The following is a 24555-nucleotide window of genomic DNA, read 5'->3' as shown; positions in this document are numbered from 1 at the left end:
GATGGGGTTGGGGGGGGGTCTAACAACTTTTGGAGGATTCACTTTGGGTACCCCTGTTCTGCAGCAAGACAATCTCATGCTCAAACACCCCCTTTTCCCCTGGCTCTGAACAAATTTCTTGTTTCTCACAGCCAATTCAGTTGCCCCTTGATGGATTGGAAAAAGTAAAAAGTAAAAAGTTAATTTCAGACATGAAAAACATGTCCTCAGTAATTCCACATGGAATGCTCCTTGTTGAATTGGTGACTTCTTCCTTTTTAATTATCCAAAGTACTCTAATTAACAAGCTACTTTTCAGCACTACAGTGCAGTTTACTGTGGACTCCAGCAAAACTAATAGCACAGTTCTGAATAATTGTATGAATATACCCTCCAGAAATCTAGGACTGGTTTAGGAATTAAGACTATTAGAAAATAATGTGTCAGTCTGATTTCTGACCCTATATATTTTAGTCCTGAGCTTTTTGAGATAAAACGAAGAAATCTGCATCTAGAGAAAACATTTCTGCCCACAATGCTGCTATTGTTCCTCTTGCTTCTGGTACTGCTTCCTCACATGGTAAGCAAAGCGCACATCATTAAGTGCATGGTTGATGATCCTGATCCTCCGCTTCATGAGTACCACCAGTCAGGAGATCTAATCATTGGAGCTATCGCTTCCCACACTTTCATCATCTCCAGTGCAATCAGCTTCATTGAAAAACCCCCATCACCTTTGCCCGAAGAGCTTGCGTAAGGGCTTAACTATAATATTTTGTAAACTAATATTAGTTATTAGTCTTAATTTTCATTCCATTAAGTATTTGTTTGAAAGGCAATAATCTATCCAAAGAAACAACTGTTATTTAAAAAAGAGGGAAAGCTACGCCCAGTCATTTGTATCAAATATCACATCCTGAAGATCTTAAATTATACCATTTTGGAACACCCTGCTCTGAATTGCTACTTTACTGATAAAGAATAGGAAAGCATATGTTTTGATGAACAATGGTAATATTTGGTTGTTGTTGATTTAAAATTTGTATGGGCCACCTAAAGGTAAGGTTACCTCAAGAAAATTGTTAGATGAATATGAATAACGAGATATAGAATACATTATTTTTATAACATTTGCAATACTTTTTACAACATGTAATTGTTCCTTATTATTCCGAATACAACTTACCTTCTAGTGCAGTACCTAAGAATTATCAGCACATCCTGGCCTTGGCATTTGCAGTAAAAGAGATCAATGAAAACCCTCAGCTCTTACACAATGTCACCTTGGGCTTCCACATCTATGACAGCTATTTCAATGACAAGTGGACCTACCATGCTACCATGCTACTCATATACACCCTGGGAGGTTTTGTTCCAAATTACAACTGTGATGTCCAAACTAACCTGATTGGAGTCATTGGGGGACTGGACCCCCCAACCTCACTTCACGTGGCAACACTGGTGGATATTTACAAGATTCCACAGGTATGATGGGTCTCTTCTGTGTGTGTGTGTGTGTGTGTGTGTGTGTGTGTGTTGTTCTATACAGTGCTTTTTTTCTTTTTTGAGAAAAAAAGGTGCCAGTACTCACCATGAGGTTGTTACAGAAAATGCCACAATGTTAACATTTGGAGAAAGAAAGATTCACCTATGTACCATTGAGTACCCCCAGGAAAAGCACTGGTTCTATGTGTACTTTTACAATTTTAGTACTTTGTCACATTTCCTCTTTTTTTGGTAAACACAGAGAATAATATAAATACATGGCCATTCATTCCTATAAATGTCTAATCTCATCTGTGAAATAAATCTCTGTGCATGTTCTCAAATTACTAAAAGAAAAATCCCTAGTTGTTATTTATGCTACTGAGAAGCTGACTGGCTCAGCCACAGGAAAGGAAAAGCCAATAACATTTCAAGTTTACTGAAAATATTATTGTCAAAATGTGGGTGTATTATTCTTCAAACATTCTGTCTATTCACCACTGGTCCTACTCATATTAAAGCATTGAAGTTAATGCATATGCATTATTGAGATTCATTCATTTCAATGGGTCTACTCTGACTAGCACTTCATAACATACTGTTGCCTACCATCCCAATCTCAGAGCAATTTGAAGTTCCAGGCACTTACCCAGGGTTTGTGTTTCCCTTGAAATGAGGTACAGTGGAGACTGCATAGTCTTTGTTGTTTAGTCGTTTAGTCGTGTCCGACTCTTCATGACCCCATGGACCAGAGCACGCCAGGCACTTCTGTCTTCCACTGCCTCCCGCAGTTTGGTCAGACTTATGTTTGTAGCTTCGAAGACACTATCCAACCATCTCGTCCTCTGTCGTCCCCTTCTCCTTGTGCCCTCCATCTTTCCCAACATCAGGGTCTTTTCCAGGGAGTCTTCTCTTCTCATGAGGTGGCCAAAGTATTGGAGCCTCAGCTTCACGATCTGTCCTTCCAGTGAGCACTCAGGGCTGATTTCCTTAAGAATGGATCGGTTTGTTCTTCTTGCAGTCCATGGGACTCTCAAGAGTCTCCTCCAGCACCATAATTCAAAAGAATCAATTCTTTGGCGATCTGTCTTCTTTATGGTCCAGCTCTCACTTCCATACATCACTACTGGGAAGACCATAGCTTTTACTATACGGACCTTTGTTGGCAAGGTGATGTCTCTACTTTTTAAGATGCTGTCTAGGTTTGTCATTGCTTTCCTCCCAAGAAGCAGGCGTCTCTTAATTTCGTGGCTGCTGTCACCATCTGCAGTGATCATGGAGCCCAAGAAAGTAAAATCTCTCACTGCCTCCATTTCTTCCCCTTCTATTTGCCAGGAGGTGATGGGACCAGTGGCCATGATCTTCGTTTTTTTGATGTTGAGCTTCAGACCATATTTTGCACTCTCCTCTTTCACCCTCAATAAAAGGTTCTTTAATTCCTCCTCACTTTCTGCCATCAATGTTGTGTCATCTGCATATCTGAGGTTGTTGATATTTCTTCCGGCAATCTTAATTCCGACTTCGGATTCATCCAGCCCAGCCTTTCACATGATGAATTCTGCATATAAGTTAAATAAGCAGGGAGACAATATACAGCCTTGTCGTACTCCTTTCCCAATTTTGAACCAATCAGTTGTTCCATATCCAGTTCTAACTGTAGCTTCTTGTCCCACATAGAGATTTCTCAGGAGACAGATGAGGTGATCAGGCACTCCCATTTCTTTAAGAGTTTGCCATAGTTTGCTGTGGTCGACACAGTCAAAGGCTTTTGCATAGTCAATGAAGCAGAAGTAGATGTCTTTCTGGAACTCTCTAGCTTTCTCCATAATCCAGCGCATGTTTGCAATTTGGTCTCTGGTTCCTCTGCCTCTTCTAAATCCAGCTTGCACTTCTGGGAGTTCTCGGTCCACATACTGCTTGAGCCTTCCTTGTAGAATTTTAAGCATAACCTTGCTAGCGTGTGAAATGAGTGAAATTGTGCGGTAGTTGGAGCATTCTTTGGCACTGCCCTTCTTTGGGATTGGGATGTAGACTGATCTTCTCCAATCCTCTGGCCACTGCTGAGTTTTCCAAACTTGCTGGCATATTGAGTGTAGCACCTTAACAGCATCATCTTTTAAAATTTTAAATAGTTCAGCTGGAATACCATCACTTCCACTGGCCTTGTTATTTGCAGTGCTTTCTAAGGCCCATTTGACTTCACTCTCCCGGATGTCTGGCTCAAGGTCAGCAACCCCACTACCTGGGGTGTACGAGACATCCATATCTTTCTGGTATAATTCCTCTGTGTATTCTTGCCACCTCTTCTTGATGTCTTCTGCTTCTGTTAGGTCCTTACCACTTTTGTCCTTTATTATAGTAATCTTTGAACGAAATGTTCCTTTCATATCTCCAATTTTCTTGAACAGATCTCTGGTTCTTCCCATTCTGTTGTTTTCCTCTATTTCTTTGCATTGCTCATTTAAGAAGGCCTTCTTATCTCTCCTTGCTATTTTTTGGAAATCTGTATTCAATTTCCTGTATCTTTCTCTATCTCCCTCGCATTTTGCTTGCCTTCTCTCCCCCGCTATTTGTAAGGCCTCGATGGACAGCCACTTTGCTTTCTTGCATTTCCTTTTCATTGGGATGGTTTTCGTTGCTGCCTCCTGTATAATGTTGCGAGCCTCCATCCATAGTTCTTCGGGCACTCTGTCCAGCAGATCTAAATCCTTAAACCTGTTCCTCACTTCCACTGTGTATTCATAAGGGATTTGATTTAGATTGTATCTTACTGGCCCAGTGGTTTTTCCTACTTTCTTCAGTTTAAGCTTGAATTTTGCTATAAGAAGCTGATGATCTGAGCCACAGTCAGCTCCAGGTCTTGTTTTTGATGACTGTATCGAGCTTCTCCATCTTTGGCTGCAGAGAATATAATCAATCTGATTTCGATGCTGCCCATCTGGTGATGTCCACGTGTAGAGTCGTCTCTTGTGTTGTTGGAAAAGTGTGTTTGTGATGACCAGCTTGTTCTCTTGACAGAACTCTATTAGCCTTTGCCCTGCTTCATTTTGCTCTCCAAGGCCAAACTTGCCAGTTGTTCCTTTTATCTCTTGGTTCCCTACTTTAGCATTCCAATCTCCTATAATGAGAAGAACATCCTTCTTTGGTGTCACTTCTATAAGGTGTTGTAAGTCTTCATAGAATTGGTCAATTTCAGTTTCTTCCGCACCAGTAGTTGGTGCATAAACTTGGATTACTGTTATGTTAAAAGGTCTGCCTTGGATTCGTATCGAGATCATTCTATCATTTTTGAGATTGCATCCCAGTACTGCTTTCGCAACTCTTTTGTTGACTATGAGGGCCACTCCATTTCTTTTGCGGGTTTCTTGCCCACAGTAGTAGATATGATGGTCATCCGAACTGAATTCGCCCATTCCCGTCCATTTTAGCTCACTGATGCCCAGGATGTCAATATTTATTCTTGCCATCTCATTTTTGACCACATCCAACTTACCCAGGTTCATGGTTCTTACATTCCAGGTTCCTATGCAATATTTTTCTTTACAGCATTGGACTTTCCTTTCGCTTCCAGGCATATCCGCAACTGAACGTCCTTTCGGCTTTAGCCCAGCCGCTTCATCAGCTCTGGATCTACTTGTACTTGTCCTCCGCTCTTCCCCAGTAGCATGTTGGACGCCTTCCGACCTGAGGGGCTCATCTTCCAGCGTCATAACTTTTATATGCCTGTTGTCTTTGTCCATGGAGTTTTCTTGGCAGGGATACTGGAGTGGCTTGCCGGTTCCTCCTCCAGGTGGATCACGTTTGGTCAAAACTCTTCACTATGACCTGTTCATCTTGGGTGCCCTGCTCGGCATAGTTCATAGCTTCTCTGAGTTCTTCAAGCCCCTTCGCCACGGCAAGGCAGTGATCCATGAAGGGGGCATAGTCTTTATGATACATGGTTTGCTTATGCATATATACACCCTGAGCCTATGATGGAGAGGTTCACAGCATTAGCACACCAAAAGGCTCTTGCTTCTCCCATAGCTGCAGTCTTGGATTAATTAACACCCCAAAAGGGTCTTACTTCTCCAATAGCCACAGCCTCTGGTTCAAGAAGAAATGAAGCATGGCTATCTCTCTCTGGCTTCCTAGCCTGCTATTTCCAGCTTCTAGCTTACACACAAACAGAACTCAGCTTTGTCCTGGTCATTTCTAATTAACTGCCAATGAGTTGAGAGAAGGGCACCCACCCATTTGTTATCAGACACAGAGACACTACCTTTGTTACGTTAACTACCCATACTTGAGGGCTGTTATCAAGAAGCCTGTCTGGTTATTTAACCATTTGAATCCTTCCTTAGATTTAAACATTTGCTGGTTCTAGCTGTTAAGAACCTTCTAAGGGTCTTATGTATGTAAGCATACAACCTACTACCTCCTCCAAATTCATAAGAATACAATCCCATTCTTTCCTCTCCACTATTTTCTTTAGCTCATCTATGGCCCTGCTCCAGTGATGAATGACAAAACGCCAGGCATCCCATTCTACCAGATGGTGCCCAGAGAAGACAGTCAGTTTGCAGGGATTCTTTCTTTGCTTCTGCATTTCAGGTGGACTTGGATTGGACTACTAACTATGGATAATGACAATGGAGAAAGATTTGTGCAAAATGTGGTTCCGCCTTTTTCTCAGAGTGGTATCTGCTTTGCCTTCATAGAAAGAAGCCAAACATTTACCGTTGTCACAGATATTAATGACATGTTTAACAAAGGGGGTAAAATACATGACAAAATCATAGACAGTAAAGCCCATGTAGTGGTGGCATATGGAGAATCCTATGGGACTGCGTTGTTGAGATGGTTTCCATACCTGTCAGAACAAGATCATATAAAGAAGAAGTCAAAAGGTATAGTGTGGATAATAACAGCCCAGATGGACCTCACTTCAATGGTGTATCAGTGGACTTGGGATACAGAAATAATCCATGGATCTCTCTCATTTACAATTCACGCCAATGATCTACCAGGATTTCAAGAATTTGTTAAAAGTAGAAACCCATCCAGCGCCACAGGAGATGGTTTCATCAAGGACTTCTGGCAACAGGCTTTTGGCTGTGTATTCCCAAATACAGATGCGGTCAAGGTGGTTGGGGCCATTTGCACTGGGGAGGAAAAGTTGGGGAGTCTCCCTGCATCTTTTTTTGAAATGAGCATGACCTCCCACAGCTACAGTATCTACAATGCTGTCTATGTTATGGCCCATGCTTTACATGCTATGTCCTCATCTAGTCTCAAGCACAGTGTAATGAAGAATAGAGGCATGCAGAAATGTCAGGGCCAAAGCCTTTGGCAGGTAATGAATATTAAAGATAGAGGAAAAGTCATTCTATGCATATTTTAATGTATACAAACACACTCCCCAAATTAATACATAAATTTAAATGCAGCTTTCCTCTGAAATCAAAAATTCTTCTAATTTTACAATGTTGTTCTCCAATCAAATATTGTGAACAAAAAAGGAACATATATTGGGGGCAATGTGAGCCCCAAAATGTGAATTTTAATGAAAATAGCATTCATAATATGTTCTATTTGGAAACCTTGCAAAAATGGAATCTATTTACATTTGTCACTTTACATACAAGCTCAAGTTGCAGAATTTTCCAATTCTTGCTCTTTTCCTTTCAATTCAGCTACACCGGTTTATGAAAGGTGTCTCATTCAACAACAGTGCAGGGGGAAAAGTTTCCTTTGACCAGAATGGGGAGTTAGCAGCTGGTTTTGATATCATGAACTGGATTTTCCCCGCAAACCAATCCTTTCATAGAGTGAAAGTTGGGAGGCTGGATCCCCAAGCTCCTCCAGACCAAGTGTTCAAAATCAATGAGGATGCTATAAGATGGCACAGGGGATTTAACCAGGTACAGACAATTTTGGATAATACTCTACTGCCCCTATTAAATGCTGGATTTTGTGATTGTTGTGTAACTTTCGAGAATTGCTCTAGATTTTAAGGGTTCCAAGCTCCTTATCATCAAGAGTATCATTAACCCCTTTCACTTACACTTTAGGCACAGCCTCTATCTGTGTGCACTGAGAGTTGTTACCCTGGTTCTTGCAAGAAAGTGAAGGAGGGCGAGGCATTTTGCTGCTATGATTGCATTCCATGCCCAGAAGGAAAGATTTCAGAACAGAAAGGTAAAATAATTTATATACAGCATTACCAGACAGATGTAGCTCAGCTTCCTTTCAATAATTGGACATGGAGACTTGGGTTTCTTTTTGAGCAGCAGTATATCAGCTGAAGAAACACTTTTCCATGCATTTCAAAACCAGACATTTCTCTCTGTCAACAGAGCTGAGCTTAATTTCCTTAAATAGATTGGCATGGCTTTCTTTTGTGCACCAGTGGATAATTTCTAGTGCAACATTCAAAAATATATGGTTGCAATCTCTTCATGTCTTCTTAAATCAGACATTTAAGCATTGTAATATACTTGAGCTTAGCCTTGAATATTGTTGTAGGTTTGAAGGTGATGGTGCATTGAAAGATTCCATTGCTAACTGGGGAGTTGTAAGATAATGTCCTTAGTGTGTCACTTAAGCACATTCATAAGCATCCTTTTAATTATAAGGCTATGGCTGGGCACCATGACCCCCATCCTAAAATAATGATTTGGATTTTAAGATCATTATTGTAATCTGGCCAGTACAAATAGTACTCTCTGGTCAAATGGATGGGCCTTCTGGCAACTCACCTGACAGGTAGGTAGAGAATCATAGCCAATGTGGTGTGTGAGAGCTGAGCTGGAAACAGGCAGAAGGCTGAGAAGCTGAGAGACAAAGACATGCTGGATTTGTGCTACATCCAAAGTTGTGAAGCATGGAGAGATGAGATCTGTTGATGCAGTCAGTGCTGTGAGTCTCACCATCTTAGGACTGTGGTGACAAGTACCTTTGCTTTTAATGCCCCTCCACACCAAACCCGCAACAAAATTCAAGGCTAAGCTCATTACAATACTCAGAAGATTTACAAAGGCATTAAAAGATTACAGCCATATGTTTATTGTGTGGTTCTATAATTTCTAGCTACACAAAGATTCCATCCTTTTTTCAGATACAAGTGATTGTTATAAATGCCCAGATGAAAAATATCCAAACAAAAGACAAGACCAATGTATTCCAAAGGATGTCAGCTTCTTGTCTTATGAAGAACCTTTGGGCCTCTGTTTAGCCTCTTTAGCTCTTTCATCTTCTATGATCACAACTCTAGTGCTTGCAACGTTTATAAAACACCACAATACTCCCATTGTCAAAGCCAACAACCGGGATCTCACCTATACTCTCCTCATCTCACTCCTGCTTTGCTTCCTTTGTACATTTCTGTTTATTGGAGAACCCCATCTGGTGATGTGTCTCTTCCGACAAAGTGCCTTTGGCATCATCTTCTCATTGGCTGTGGCTTGTGTGCTGGCAAAAACCATCACGGTAGTTCTGGCTTTCATGGCCACCAAACCTGGATCCAAAATGAGGAAGTGGGTGGGAAAGAGTCTGGCCAGCTGCATTGTTCTTTCCTGCTCCCTCCTCCAAGCACTTATTTGTACTGTTTGGCTTGCAACCTCTTCCCCATTCCCAGATGTTGACATGCACTCCTTCACTTCAGAAATTGTATTAGAATGCAATGAGGGGTCTGTGATTATGTTCTACTGTGTACTTGGCTACCTGGGATTCCTGGCATTTGTCAGTTTCACTGTGGCTTTCCTTGCCAGAAAGCTACCTGGCAGTTTCAATGAAGCCAAGTTCATCACTTTCAGCATGTTTGTCTTTTGCAGTGTTTGGTTATCATTTATTCCTTCCTACCTGAGCACAAAGGGAAAATACATGGTGGCAGTGGAGATATTCTCTATTTTAACTTCCAGTGCTGGACTACTGGGTTGCATCTTTTCCCCAAAATGTTACATAATTATCTTGAGACCTGAGTTGAACAACAAGGAACAGCTCATCAGGAGAAAACCTCAAAGAATGTAATTGTCCATTTTGAAATACGTAGAATAATACATTATGGCACCTTTAGAGGAAAAAGAAGGGTAAATCTCAGGGGAATTGTTGAATGAACCACCTCCACAAGGGAGACTTTTTCAGTTTGAGTTCTTGAATACCATTGTAGCCTATTCAAGAATTAGAATATTTTTATAACTAACAGATGACCAATCCTTGGACATGGAGCCAACAGAGGCAACCTCATCTAAAGACACCTTTTGATGTGTACAGTGTCTACAATATATTAAATGAAGCAAGCAGATCCTGCTATAGTTGAAGGTGATGCATCACAGATATATCATGAAGAATAGTCAGTCAGAATTATGATGAGATGAGTTTGTGTATTTATTCCTAAACAAGCTCTTAATGGCTTACGCCCAGATGAGAATATAACACCTTAAAGAAAATCAGAACCAAGAGAAATATAGATACACAGCATCCAGTTGGGACGCAGTTTATTAAAGCAGCTATTGGAATAGGGGAGCCTCCCAAAACCCGTTGTTCAGAGAATTGCCAGTTAAGGGAACTTCCCTAAGGCACATTTAAACAAAGCTTTTACGGGGTTTGCAAACACAATACATTACTAAGTCATAGCATTCATGCATGTATCAAGAGTAGTCACAGGTCAAGGGATTCAAACTGTCTTGCTTCACTGCCTTATCTTCTTTCCTTCATTATATTGCGTACCCAGTACTCTGGAGTCTCTGGAATCATGCTTCACCCACCTATCGTCCATCTTCCTTGACAATCAGTTCTCCGACACATCCTTAACTATACTTACCATTTCCTATGATTTGGGGAATCTCAATGAAGGTAGTGCATGTAGCTAAACATCCTGATTTGTTGTGCCCTCAAACTATTCAAACAATCCTTTAGATATAGACAGGCAAGGAATTTAGTAGTTCAGAGGTTCTCATAAGGCATCATAAGGATACAGAAATAGAAAAAACAAACCATTCATTTATACATAGATTATATAGAGAAAATAAATGCAATTATCATAAATAAATAATTATAATGAGTTGCTAATATATATCAAGTTGGTAATGTGCACACCACTTAAAATTCCATTATAAGAGTTCAATTGAAAGTGAATTGCCTTAAAGGAGTGACACGTAGCTGGAATGATGATCAACCACATGACTTTCAGGCTTCAACTGCCTGTAACTATGAAGATTCAACCAGTCTTCCACAGATCATCCATCGTGCCTACACACCCTTACCAGGCACCTAGACATGCACCTGCACTTCCTGTCATGATAGAAGGAGAGTGTGCTGATCCCGGGGGGGGGGGGGAGGTTACCATAGGCATAGTCAAAGTCCAGTCCTGAGTCACTAGCCTGGAATCAGTTCACAAGGAGCTGGGCGAGGTCCGAAACAGGAAGCCGGGCGGGGACAGGAGCACTGGAGAGTCAGGTCTGGGTCTGGGCAGGAACAGGCACTCAACAACGACGTTGCTCCCACAACCTGGGACCGGGCCGACTGACCTTTATCTGTTCTGAGGCCAGGGGCAGTCCCGGCCCCCAGGATACCCGCCTCTCTTGGCCTTAAGGAGAGCACTCCTCCTGGGAGCAACCAGTTCCCTTCGCCTCTCTGCCCTGAGTCTCTGCAGTTCAGGAGAGGCTAAAGGGTTACTGGGCCCAGGGGGAGACTCACCTGCAGGCACTGAGTCTTCAACCACCTCTGAAGCCAGAGTGGGATCACCTGGTGCCTGCTCCTGAGGCTCCGACACAGGTGCAGGCGCTTCAGCATCAAGGCCCTGCCCCAATTCAGCCGGCCCTGGAGGCGGGGACTCCTGTGCAGGCTGGGATTCTTCTGGTTCAGCCTCTGAATCGGAATCCCAGGCCATCACACCATCCCCCCTCCCAGGCCCCCCCTCAGTCTGGACCCGGCTTGCTGGGATACGCCGCATGGAAATCTCGGAGGCAAGCAGGCGCATGGACGTTGGTTGCTGGTTCCCAGGAATGGTCCTCCGGTCCATACCCCTTCCAGTCTATGAGATACTGCAGCTTTCCCCTGCGGTATCGGGAGTCCAGAATGCGTTCCACCTCGTACTCAGGCTCCCCCTGAACCAAAACTGGCTGCGGTCGGGGACGGTCCGGGTGGAACTCGTCGGGTGGGGCCACCGGACTCAGAAGGGACCTGTGGAATACCGGGTGAACCTTTAGGGTTGCGGGCAACCGGAGACGGAATGCCACAGGCGAGACCTGGTCCATGATAGGAAACGGGCCAGTGAAACGGGCGTCCAGCTTCCGCGAAGGTCGAGAGGGGTGGAGGTGGCGAGTGGATAGCCATACCAGGTCACCAACGTGGAGTTCCGGCCCCACCTGGCGGTGGCGGTCGGCCTGGGCCTTGTACGCCTCCTTGGCCTGGTGCAGTTGCTCCATCAATAGCTGATGCTGGGACTGGAGCTCCTGAAGCCACTCTGTCACCGCAGGGACCGCGGATGCCGGCAGCACATCCGGAAACAGCCGTGGATGAAAACCGTAACTGGCCTGGAACGGGGTCTGCTGGGTGGACGCATTCACCGCATTGTTGTAAGCGAACTCCGCCAATGCTAGGTGGTCGACCCAGTCATCCTGCTGGTAGCTGCAGTAACACCGGAGGTACTGCTCCAGCACCGCATTCGCCCGTTCCGTCTGGCCATCGGTCTGTGGGTGGTAGGCTGATGAGAGACAGACCTCTGTCCCGAGGGCCTGGTGCAAAGCTCGCCAGAACCGGGATGTGAACTGAACGCCCCGGTCGGACACCACATGCTCAGGTAGGCCATGCAGGCGGAAGACATGCTGAAGGTACAGCTGAGCCGTTTCTTTAGCTGAGGGTATGGATGGGCAGGGAGCACAGTGCACCATCTTAGTGAAATGGTCGGAGAAAACTAGAAGGCAGGTGCAGCCACGAGACGGGGGTAAGTCCACTACAAAGTCCAGAGAAACCGTGTGCCAAGGACGTGGTGGAACCGGCAATGGCTGAAGAAGGCCGGGGGGTCGCCCGGTAGGGCCGTTGGCCCGCCGGCAGACATCACAACCAGCGACGTAGCGAGCCACTTCAGCCTTCAGACGGGGCCACCAAAACTCACGGCTTACCAGATGGGTGGTCCGATACCGCCCAAAGTGTCCCGCGGCTGGGGCATCATGGGTCATCCGGAGAACCTCAGCCCGCAGTGGCCCTGGCGGGATGTATAGGCGACCATGGTGCAGCAGAAGGCCCTGATGCAAGACCAGCCCTGGATACTGAGGGCATGACCCTTCGGCCAGTTCCCGGAGTCGTTCCTGGGCCCAAGCATTGACCCGCTGCTGTTGCAGCACCCGGGCCTGCAGTGGCTCAGCCTCCTGGGTGGCCAGGAATGCAGCCGGTGGTAGGATCGTGGTGGGTACTGCTTGCTGTACCGTGTCTGCGTTGTCTTCAGGTTTCCGGGACAGGGCATCCGCCTTCTGGTTTTGGGAGCTCAGGATGTAGCGGATCCGGAACTGGAACCGGGAAAAGAACAACGCCCACCGGATCTGCCTTTGGTTCAGATTGTGGGTGGTCTGGAGGTACTCCAGGTTCCGGTGGTCGGTTCTCACCTCCACCAGGTGTCGTGCCCCCTCAAGATGGTGGCGCCAGACCTCAAAGGCCACCTTGATAGCCAGTAGTTCCCGCTCCCACACGGTATAGTTATGCTCCGCTGGAAGGAGCTGGCGGGAATAGTAGGCACAGGGTAAGAGTGGCGCATCAGGTCCGTGCTGCTGAGACAAGACGGCACCGAGAGCCGTACTGGAGGCGTCGGTCTCTACCACAAAGAGTCGAGAGGGATCAGGGTGTTGCAAGATTGGTGCTCTCTGGAAACAGGCCTTCAACCCCTGAAATGCCTCCTCTGCCTCCTTGTCCAGGAAAAAGGCGTCTTGGGGCGCAGTAGCCGGGTCAATGGGGTGGTGCGATGGGCATAATCCGCAATGAAGGTCCGGTAATAGTTGGCGAACCCCAGGAATCGCTGTAAGGCCTTGCGGTTCCGAGGTGCCGCCCATTCCCGAACTGCTGCCACCTTTCCAGGATCCATCTGCACCCCATCTGGAGAGAGTCGGTGACCAAGGAAGTCCACTGACCGCTGATGGAACTCGCACTTGCTGAGCTTTGCATACAGACGGTGCTCTCGCAAGTGCTGCAGCACGGTCCGGACATGATCCTCATGGCGAGCCGGGTCACGGGAGAAAACCAGAATGTCATCCAAGTACACCACCACGTACTTGTCTAGCAAGTCCTGGAACACGTGGTTGATGTATCGTTGGAACACAGCAGGCGCGTTGCACAATCCGAAAGGCATCACCAGGTATTCGATCTGCCCGTACCGGGTCCCGAATGCTGTCTTCCACTCATCCCCGGCTCGGATCCGAATTAAATTGTAGGCCCCCCGGAGGTCTAGCTTGGTGAACACCTGCGCCCCTTGCACCCGCTCCAGCAACTCCGAAATGAGGGGCAAGGGGTACTGGTCTGGGATGGTGATTTTGTTCAGGGCCCGGTAATCATGGCAAAGGCGGAGCTCCCCACATTTCTTCTTAACGAAGAGCACTGGCGCAGCAGTGGGCGAGGTAGAAGGCCTAATGAAACCACGCTCCAGGTTCTTGCGCAAGAAGTCCTGCAAGGCCTCGCGCTCTGGCTCTATTAGAGAGTATAAGCGACTCACCGGCAGGGGCGCTCCAGGCTGGAGGTCTATGCCGCAGTCAAAAGACTGATGCGGCGGCAGATGGTCCGCCCCTCGTTCCTCGAACACGTCGTGATAGTCCCGGTACTCAGCGGGGAGCGTAGATGCAGCCTCCTCAGTGGGCGCAGCTGCTAGCATCTCGGTCTGGGCATGAGAACTTGAGTCTGGGAAGTGCACAGCCCGTTTGACCCAGTCAATCTGAACATTGTGAGCCTCCAGCCAGTCCATCCCGAGCACCAGGGGGAACCGGGGCATGGAGGCAATGTCCAAGGTTCGCATCTCCCGGTGCTGCTGGAGACACAGGACCAAGGGCTGGGTCTCCTGAGTAACGGCACCTGAACGCAGGAGCCGTCCATCAATTGCCTCCACCTGTACCGGTTCTGGCTTGCTCTGAAGTGGCACCCGATGATGGGCAGCAAAGGCAGCGGCCATATACGAGCAGGTTGCCCCTGAATCCACCAGAGCATGGGTAAGGATCCAGAGCCCACCTGGAGGGTATAGACGTACCGGAACCATAAGGTGTTGCAATTCAATTGGTGTGGCCCCATTCTGTGCTGTTTGGGACCCCAGGTAGCCAGGGCCATCAGCTACTGGGGGTTGGCGGTTTCCCTGTGGCTGGCGTTTCTCAGGAACGGGTGTAGTGTCCACTTTCGCCACAGTAGAGACATAGATTTCCCTCCCGACGCCGCATCTTCTCCGCGGGGGAGAGGCGTGGCCGCACTGCCCCAAGCTGCATAGGCTCCTCCGATGACTCGGCTGTGGCCGTGGAGCTGCTAGTAGAAACTGGCGCCGAGAACTGGAAGTGCCGGCGGCCCCGAGCCTGGCGACGGTGCTCCAGCCGATCGTCTATTTGTAGACTCCGTTGAATGAGGGCATCTAGCGTGGTGGGGAGAGCAACCAGTTCCCTTCGCCTCTCTGCCCTGAGTCTCTGCAGTTCAGGAGAGGCTAAAGGGTTACTGGGCCCAGGGGGAGACTCACCTGCAGGCACTGAGTCTTCAACCACCTCTGAAGCCAGAGTGGGATCACCTGGTGCCTGCTCCTGAGGCTCCGACACAGGTGCAGGCGCTTCAGCATCAAGGCCCTGCCCCAATTCAGCCAGCCCTGGAGGCGAGGACTCCTGTGCAGGCTGGGATTCCTCTGGTTCAGCCTCTGAATCAGAATCCCAGGCCATCACAGAGAGGAAGAGTACAAAGCAGAAATAATTCTAGACTCCAGGGTGTGAAGAAAGCTCAGTACTGCTCCAGGGGTACTGCTTCAGCTCTTGCCTTTATTGTTGCTCTCTCCCCCCCCCCCCCGCCGCTGCCGATTCTGTATTCAAATCGAATTCACTGTGCTGGCCGCTAACTTTGGCTCTGTTTTTCATTAGTTCTGTTTTCACCTATGGTTGGTGTAGCATTCGTATGCACTCCCCCACCTGCTTTCCAAGTCCGGCAAGACCCGGCTGAGAGAGAGGGGTGCGCAGAAGCTCTTTTTCAGAAAAGGAAATAAACAAAAACAGTAGTTGCTGCCACCACTTCCTTATCTTAGAACAGCCCAGAAAAGTAACCGAAGGAAGGAGATTACTCTTCAGTGTTACCGGTCTGCCCCACCCTGTGACACTTTACCGTGACACAGACAGAAATCCAACCAGTGTGGTAGGCGACTAAGTGGTCAGGTGCTGGTTTAGCTTCCCTAGCAGAAGGCACAAAAGACAAAACAGGAAAAAGTCATTTTTCGAGAATTTATCAAAAAACAAGATTATTCAAACATAAAAGTTTGCACATCACTTACAAGTTTCAAACAGAAAATAAAAACATTGTATAATATCACTTGCTAAAAAACATATTCACAATGAGAATGAAAAGAAGAAACAGAAAGGTTCATAACACTCTCAGCTGATTCCGCATTCCCGAGCATCAGGGCAAGCCCTCTTTGAATGACAAAAGTTCCACATAGTAGAATAGAAGAGGTGAGGCGGGCTGCGAATTGCAAGTGGGTTCCCTAAGGTTTTATCCCCTTTGAACCCACATGGATTCAAAACTCAAAAGCCAATCAGTTCTTTAGATTAATTAGCAAACTATCAATGGTTAGATAGGGGAACAACAACTCAAACTTGTTAGGAGAATTGGCAGCAGAATGCTGTTTATCCCAAGACCTTGAAAATTAAAGCATTCCCACAGACAACCAGATTCTAGACAATAAACAAGGTAACCAATTCACACTGAATCCATGTCTGGGACATCCAGGTGCCAAGAACCACAAATCAACTAGAAATTCCCTTTTCTACAGATGGAGAAGATAATTTATTCACACTCTCAAGGACAGAAAGTCTGCAATTAAAGAAACAGATACACTTTACCAGGATCCTACAGCATTTGGCTCTCCCACAATGCTCTTCTTTAGCATGAGCCAAAGTTTTAACTTGCTAAGATTTCCCAACATCACTATAGTTGGCCTCTCTACCATACCAGTTCCAGTGGGCACCAACTTCAAACCGCTGACTGTGTCCTGAAACGGGCATAGACAATGTCTTGTACTCAATAGGTTTTTGGACTAAAAATCCCATCTACCTGGTCTGTGGTCAGTTATGATGGTGTTGGGGGGGGGTCTAACAACTTATAGAGGATTCACTTTGGGTACCCCTGTTCTGCTGGAAGACATTCCTATGATCAAACACCCCCATTTTCCCTGGCTCTGGGCAAATTTCTTGTTTCTCACAGCCTATTCAGGTGCCCCTTGAGATCCTTAAATGATTGAAAGAAAGAAAAAGTTAATTTCAGACATGAAAAACATGTCCTCAGCAATTCCACATGGAAAGCTCCTTGTTGAATTGGTGACTACTTCCCTCTTTAATTATCCAAAGTACTCTAATTAACGAGCTACTTTCCAACACTACAGTGCAGTTTACTGTGGACTCCAGGAAAACTAATAACATAGTTTTTGAATAATGGTATAAAAATGACCTCCAGAAATCTAGGACTGGTTTAGGAATTAAGACTATTAGACAATAATGTGTCAGTCTGATTTCTGACCCTATATATTTTAGTCCTGAGCTTTTTGAGATAAAAAGAAGAAATCTGCATGTAGAGAAAACATTTCTGCCCACAATGCTGTTATTGTTCCTCTTGCTTCTGGTACTGCTTCCTCACATGGTAAGCAAAGCGCACATCATTAAGTGCATGGTTGATGATCCAGATCCTCCGCTTCATGAGTACCACCAGTCAGGAGACCTAATCATTGGAGCTATCGCTTCCCACACTTTCATCATCTCCAATGCAATCAGCTTCATTGAAAAACCCCCATCACCTTTGCCTGAAGAGCTTGCGTAAGGGCTTAACTATAATATTTTAAAGCTATTACCCGTTATCAGTCTTAATTTTCATTCCATGAATTATTTGTTTTGAAAGGTAATAAACTATCCAAAGAAACAACTGGGTTTTTTTAAAAAAAGAGGGAAAGCTATGCCCTGTCATTTGTATCAAACATCACATCCTGAAGATCTTAAATTATACTGTTTATTTTGGAACACCCTGCTCTGAATTGCTACTTTACTATTAAAGAATAGGAAAGCATATGTTTTGATGAACAGTGGTAATATTTGGTTGTTGTTGATTTAAAATTTGTATGGGCCACCTAAAGGTAAGGTTACCTCAAGAAAATTGTTATATGAATAATGAGATGAGATATAGAAAACATTATTTTTATAACATTTGCAATATTTTTTACAACATGTGATGGTTCCTTATGATTCCGAATACAACTTACCTTCTAGTGCAGTACCTAAGAATTATCAGCACATCCTGGCCTTGGCATTTGCAGTAAAAGAGATCAATGAAAACCCTCAGCTCTTACACAATGTCACCTTGGGCTTCCACATCTATGACAGCTATTTCACTGACAAGTGGACCTACCATGCTACAATGCTACTCATATACACCCTGGGAGGTTTTGTTCCAAATTACAACTGTGATGTCCAAACTAAGCTGATTGGGGTCATTGGGGGACTGGACCCCCCAACCTCACTTCAAGTGGCTACACTGGTGGATATTTACAAGATTCCACAGGTATGATGGGTCTCTTTTCTGTGTGTGTTTGTTGTTCTATGCAGTCCTTTTTTTCTTTTTTGAGGAAAAAAAGGTGCCATTACTCACCATGAGGTTGTTACAGAAAATGCCACAATGTTAACATGCAGAGAGAGAAAGGTTCACCTATGTACCATTGAGTATCCCCAGAAAAAGGCACTGGTTCTATTTGTAATTATACAATTTTAGTACTTTTTCACAATTCATTTTTTTGTTTTTTTGGTATACACAGAGTAATATAAATTCATGGTCATTCCATCCTATAAATGTCAAATCTCAGCTGTGAAATAAACCTCTGTGCATGTTCTTAAATTAGTAAAAGAAAAATCCATAGTTGTTATTTATGCTACTGAGAAGTTGGCTGGCTCAGCCACAGGAACTTCTGCTAAAAGGAAAAGCTTCCAACATTGCAAGTTTACTGAAAATATTATTGACAAAATGTGGGTGTAGTTTGTCTTTGAACTTTCTGTCTATAGGTGGCATTCAACACTTATCCTAGCCATATTAAACTATTGAAGTTAATGCACATGTGTAACTGAGATTCATTCATTTCAACTCTGATTAGGACTTCATAACATACAGGTGCCTGCCACCCCAATCTCTAAGCATTTTGAGATTCCAGGGGTTCCAGGCACTTACCCAGGATTTGTGTTTCCCTTGAAATGGGGTACAGTGGAGACTGTGGAGTCTTTATGATATATGGTTTGCTTATGCATATATACAACCTGAGCCTATGATGGAGAGGTTCACAACATTAACACCCCAAAGGGGTCTTACTTCTCCAACAGACACAACCTCTGATTCAAAAAGTAATCAAGCATGGCTATCTCTCTCTGCCTTCTCAGGCTGCTATTTCCAGCTTCTAACTTCTAGCTTACACACACACACAACTCAGTTTTGTCCTTGGTCATTTCTAACTAATTTCCAATGAGTTGAGGGAAGGGAACACACCCATTTGTTATCTGTCACAGACCGTTTGTTACCTCAACAAAGAAGCCTATCTGGCTATTTAACCACTTGAATTCTTCCTTAGATCTCAAAACCTGTTAGTTCTTGCAGTTAAGACCCTTTAAGTTAAGGTTACCAGATTTTTTTCAATGAATCTGGGGAATCTTTTCAACTTCAATGTATTTTGTATGGGAACTGGTTTTTACGGGAACTGTCCCCGGGAAACAGGGATGTCTGGCAACCTTACTTTAAGGGTCTTATATATGTAGGCATGCAACCTACTTCCTCATCCAGATTCATAGCAATACAATGCCATTCTTTCCTCTCTGCTCTTTTCTTTAGCTCATCTATGGTCCTGCTCCAGTGATGAATGACAAAACGCCAGGCATCCCTTTCTACCAGATGGTGCCCAGAGAAGACAGTCAGTTTGCAGGGATTCTTTCTTTGCTTCTGCATTTCAGGTGGACGTGGATTGGACTCCTAACTATGGATAATGACAATGGAGAAAGATTTGTGCAAAGTGTGGTTCCGCCTTTTTCTCAGAGAGGTATCTGCTTTGCCTTCATAGAAAGAAGTCAAAGGTTTACCGTTGTCACAGATATTAATGACATGTTCAACAAGGGGGGCAAAATACATGACAAAATCATAGACAGTAAAGCCCATGTAGTGGTGGCATATGGAGAATCCTATGGGATTGTGTTCTTGAGATGGTTTCCATATCTGTCAGGACAAGAACATATAAAGAAGAAGTCAAAAGGTATAGTGTGGATAATAACAGCCCAGACTGACCTCACTTCAATGGTATATCAGAAGACTTGGGATACAGAAATAATCCATGGATCTCTCTCATTTACAATTCATGCCAATGATCTACCAGGACTTCAAGAATTTGTTAGAAGCAGAAACCCATCCAGCGCCACAGGAGATGGTTTCATCAAGGACTTCTGGCAACAGTCCTTTGGCTGCATATTCCCAAATACAGATGCGGTCAAGGTGGATGGAGACATTTGCACTGGGGAGGAAAAGCTGGAGAGTCTGCCTGCATCTTTTTTTGAAATGAGCATGACCTCCCACAGCTACAGTATCTACAATGCTGTCTATGTTATGGCCCATGCTTTACATGCTATGTCCTCATCTAGTCTCAAGCACAGTGTAATGAAGAACAGAGGCGTGCAGAAATGTCAGGGCCAATGCCTTTGGCAGGTAATGGATATTAGAGATAGAGGAAAAGTAATTCTGTGTATATTTTAATGGACACAAATCCACACTTCCCTACCGATACCGAAAGTTAAATGCAGCTTTCCTCTGAAATCGAAATTCTTCTGATTTTACAATGTTGTTCTCCAATCAAATATTGTGAACAAAAAGGAACATATATTTGGGGGAATGTGAGCCCCAACATATGGCTTTTAATGAAAATAGCATTCATAATATGTTCTATTTGGGAAACTTTCCAACATGGAATCTATGTCACATTTATCATTTTGCATACAAGCTCAAGTTGCAGAATTTTCTAATTCTGCTCTTTCCCTTTCAATTCAGCTCCACTGGTTTTTGAAAGGTGTCTCATTTAACAACAGTGCAGGGGAAAAAGTTTCCTTTGATCAGAATGGGGAGTTAGCAGCTGGTTTTGATATCATGAACTGGATTTTCCCCGCAAACCAATCCTTTCATAGAGTGAATGTTGGGAGGCTGGATCCCCAAGCTCCTCCAGACCAAGCATTTAAAATCAATGAGGATGCTATAAGATGGCACAGGGAATTTAACCAGGTAGAGACAGTTTTGGATAATATACTGCCCCTATTAAATGCTGGATTTTGTGAATGTTGTGTAACTTTCGAGAATTGCTCTAGATTTTAAGGGTTCCAAGCTCCTTAATCATCAAGATTATCATTAACCCCTTTCATTTACACTTTAGGCACAGCCTCTATCTATGTGCAGTGAGAGTTGTTACCCTGGTTCTTGCAAGAAAGTGAGAGAGGGTGAGCCATCTTGCTGCTACGATTGCATTCCATGCCCAGAAGGAAAGATTTCAGATCAGAAAGGTAAAAAATGTTATACACAGCATTACCAGATAGATGGAGCTCAGCTTCATTTTAATAATTAGACATGGAGACTTGGGTTTCTTTTTGAGCAGCAGAATATCAGCTGAAAAAACACTTTTCCATGCCTTTCAAAACTAGACAATTCTCTACAGAGTTGAGCTTTATTTCCGTAAATCGATTCTTAGTCCTGGCTTCTTTTTGAGCATCAGTAGATAATTTCTAATGCAACATTCAAAAACATATGGTTGCAATCTCTTCATGTCTATTTAAATTGGACATTTAAGCATTGTAATATACTTGAGTTTAGCCTTGAATATTGATGTGGGTTTGGAGGTGATGGTGCGTTGAAAGATTCCATTGCTAACTGGGCAGTTGTAAGATAATGTCCTTAGTGTGTCACTTAAGCACCTTCATAAGCTCCTTTTAATTATTTAGGCTATGGCTGGGCACTATGACCCCCATCATAAAATAATGATTTGGATTTTAAGATCATTATTGTAATCTGGCCAGTACAAATAGTACTCTCTGGGCAAATGGATGGGCCTTCTGGCAACTCAACTGACAGGTAGGTAGAGAATCATAGCCAATGTGGTGTGTGAGAGCTGAGCTGGAAACAGAAGGCTGAAAAGCTGAGATACAGATATGCTGGATTTGTGCTACATCCAAAGTTGTGAAGCATGGAGAGATGAGATCTGTTGATGCAGTCAGTGCTGTGAGTCTCACCATCTTAGGACTGTGGTGACAAGTACCTTTGCTTTTAATGCCCCTCCACACCAAACCCGCAACAAAATTCAAGGCTAAGCTCATTACAATACTCAGAAGATTTACAAAGGCATTAAAAGATTACAGCCATATGTTTATTGTGTGGTTCTATAATTTCTAGCTACACAAAGATTCCATCCTTTTTTCAGATACAAGTGATTGTTATAAATGCCCAGATGAAAAATATCCAAACAAAAGACAAGACCAATGTATTCCAAAGGATGTCAGCTTCTTGTCTTATGAAGAACCTTTGGGCCTCTGTTTAGCCTCTTTAGCTCTTTCATCTTCTATGATCACAACTCTAGTGCTTGCAACGTTTATAAAACACCACAATACTCCCATTGTCAAAGCCAACAACCGGGATCTCACCTATACTCTCCTCATCTCACTCCTGCTTTGCTTCCTTTGTACATTTCTGTTTATTGGAGAACCCCATCTGGTGATGTGTCTCTTCCGACAAAGTGCCTTTGGCATCATCTTCTCATTGGCTGTGGCTTGTGTGCTGGCAAAAACCATCACGGTAGTTCTGGCTTTCATGGCCACCAAACCTGGATCCAAAATGAGGAAGTGGGTGGGAAAGAGTCTGGCCAGCTGCATTGTTCTTTCCTGCTCCCTCCTCCAAGCACTTATTTGTACTGTTTGGCTTGCAACCTCTTCCCCATTCCCAGATGTTGACATGCACTCCTTCACTTCAGAAATTGTATTAGAATGCAATGAGGGGTCTGTGATTATGTTCTACTGTGTACTTGGCTACCTGGGATTCCTGGCATTTGTCAGTTTCACTGTGGCTTTCCTTGCCAGAAAGCTACCTGGCAGTTTCAATGAAGCCAAGTTCATCACTTTCAGCATGTTTGTCTTTTGCAGTGTTTGGTTATCATTTATTCCTTCCTACCTGAGCACTAAGGGAAAATACATGGTGGCAGTGGAGATATTCTCTATTTTAACTTCCAGTGCTGGACTACTGGGTTGCATCTTTTCCCCAAAATGTTACATAATTATCTTGAGACCTGAGCTGAACAATAAGGAACAGCTCATCAGGAAAAACCCTCAAAGAATGTAATTGTCCATTTTGTTGTTGTTTTTTATTTTCTCCACATGGTTGCAAATTTTAAGGTGAAGACTGAATCAAACGTTCCCTAGAAAACCCACAAATTACATTTCCTTTCATAATAGAACAGTGTAATATTATTCTCACATGATTGCTATTGAATACTGGAAACAATTCTTGTTTCCCTGTGGAAGTTTCCATATCAGCAAGTGACAAGTGGGGTACCACAGGGTTCCATTCTGTCCCCATTGATGTCCAACGTTTTTATAAATGACTTGGATGAGGGAGTTCAAGGTATGTTCATCAAATTTGCAGATGACACCAAACTGAGATAGGGTAGCTAATTAGGATTCAATATGGTCTTCCTAGATTGGAGAACTGGGTCCACACTTAGACAACTAATTTCATTTGGGACAAATGTAACACTTATGAAGAATCAGATGCACTGAAAGGACTCGATCCAATTACAAGAAATTAGTTTCTGACTAAACATCAGGAAGAACTTTCTGACAATAAGAGTTGTTTGGAATAGACTCCCTTCTGAGGTTATGGACTTTCCTTTATTGGAGGTTTTTAAGCAGAGGTTGGATGTCCATCTGCCATGGATGCCTTAGCTCAAATTTCTGCATTGTATGGGATTGGATGAGATGACCCTTTGGGTCTTTCCAACTGTACAATTCTATGATATTATGAAATACATAAATAAATGCAGTATGGTACCTTCAGAGGGAAAAGAAGGGGAATTCTCAGAGGATTTGTTAGAGGAAGCACCTCCGAAAGGGAGACTTTTCTAATTTGAGTTTTTCAAGGCTATGGTAGCCAAAGCAAGAATATGTTTAGAACTACCAGGTGAACAATCCTAGGGCACAGAGACAACAGAGGCAACCTCATCTAAAGACACCTTTCAATGTCTACAAATGTATATTAAATGATACAAACAGCCCCTGCTATAATTCAAGCTAATGCATCACAGAAATATCATGAATGATAGTGAGTCAGAATGATGATGAGATGAGTTTGCGATGAGAATTTACTCCTAAATCAGCTATTAATGGTTCATGTCCAGGTGAGGAAATAGCACCTTAAATAACCACACAGCCAAGAGAGATATAGACGCTCAGCATCCGCTAGGGACCCAGTTTATTAGAGGAGCTATTGAAATAGGGCAGCCTCCCTAAACCAGTTGTCCAGAGAACTGCCAGTTAAGGGAACTGCCCTGAAGGCACATTTAAATGAAGCTTTAATGAGATTTTTCAAGCATGATACATCATTAAGTCATATTATGCATGCATGCATAAAGAGGGATCACAGGTCAAGGGGTTTAAAGTGTCATGCTCCCCCCACCTATCATCCATCTTCCTTGACAATCACTCCTCCTAAACCTCATTACCATATCATTCTTACAGTTTCCTGCAATCTGGGGAATCTCAATGAAGCTTGTAGCCTAAACATCCTGATTTTTTTATGCCCTCATGCTATGCAAACAATCCTTCAGAGATAGATAGGCAAGGGATTTTGTAGTTCTGA

General features: G+C 44.1%; 2 protein-coding genes across 2 annotated transcripts; both read left to right on the top strand.

Moving 5' to 3' along the window:
* Nucleotides 1-586: 586 nt before the first annotated feature.
* On the top strand, nucleotides 587-9474 carry LOC310830466 (vomeronasal type-2 receptor 26-like; the record flags this gene model as incomplete). The annotated part of the gene is made up of 6 exons (XM_083710244.1): nucleotides 587-732; nucleotides 1173-1464; nucleotides 5939-6799; nucleotides 7140-7367; nucleotides 7518-7644; nucleotides 8564-9474. The coding sequence occupies 6 exons, from the start codon at nucleotides 587-589 to the stop codon at nucleotides 9472-9474; spliced, it is 2565 nt and encodes an 854-aa protein (XP_083566370.1).
* Nucleotides 9475-17322: 7848 nt separating this feature from the next.
* Nucleotides 17323-23040, top strand: LOC310830465 (vomeronasal type-2 receptor 26-like; the record flags this gene model as incomplete). The annotated part of the gene is made up of 5 exons (XM_083710243.1): nucleotides 17323-17468; nucleotides 17916-18207; nucleotides 19516-20166; nucleotides 20716-20943; nucleotides 22102-23040. 5 exons carry the CDS (start codon nucleotides 17323-17325, stop codon nucleotides 23038-23040), a joined length of 2256 nt encoding a protein of 751 aa, XP_083566369.1.
* Nucleotides 23041-24555: the final 1515 nt, after the last annotated feature.

This window comes from Podarcis gaigeae, assembly GCF_964106915.1.
Source record: "Podarcis gaigeae genome assembly, chromosome: 13".
Classification (NCBI taxonomy): domain Eukaryota; kingdom Metazoa; phylum Chordata; class Lepidosauria; order Squamata; family Lacertidae; genus Podarcis; species Podarcis gaigeae.
The sequence above is the reverse complement of the archived record's forward strand: the minus strand, read 5'-3'. Positions and strand labels throughout refer to the sequence as shown.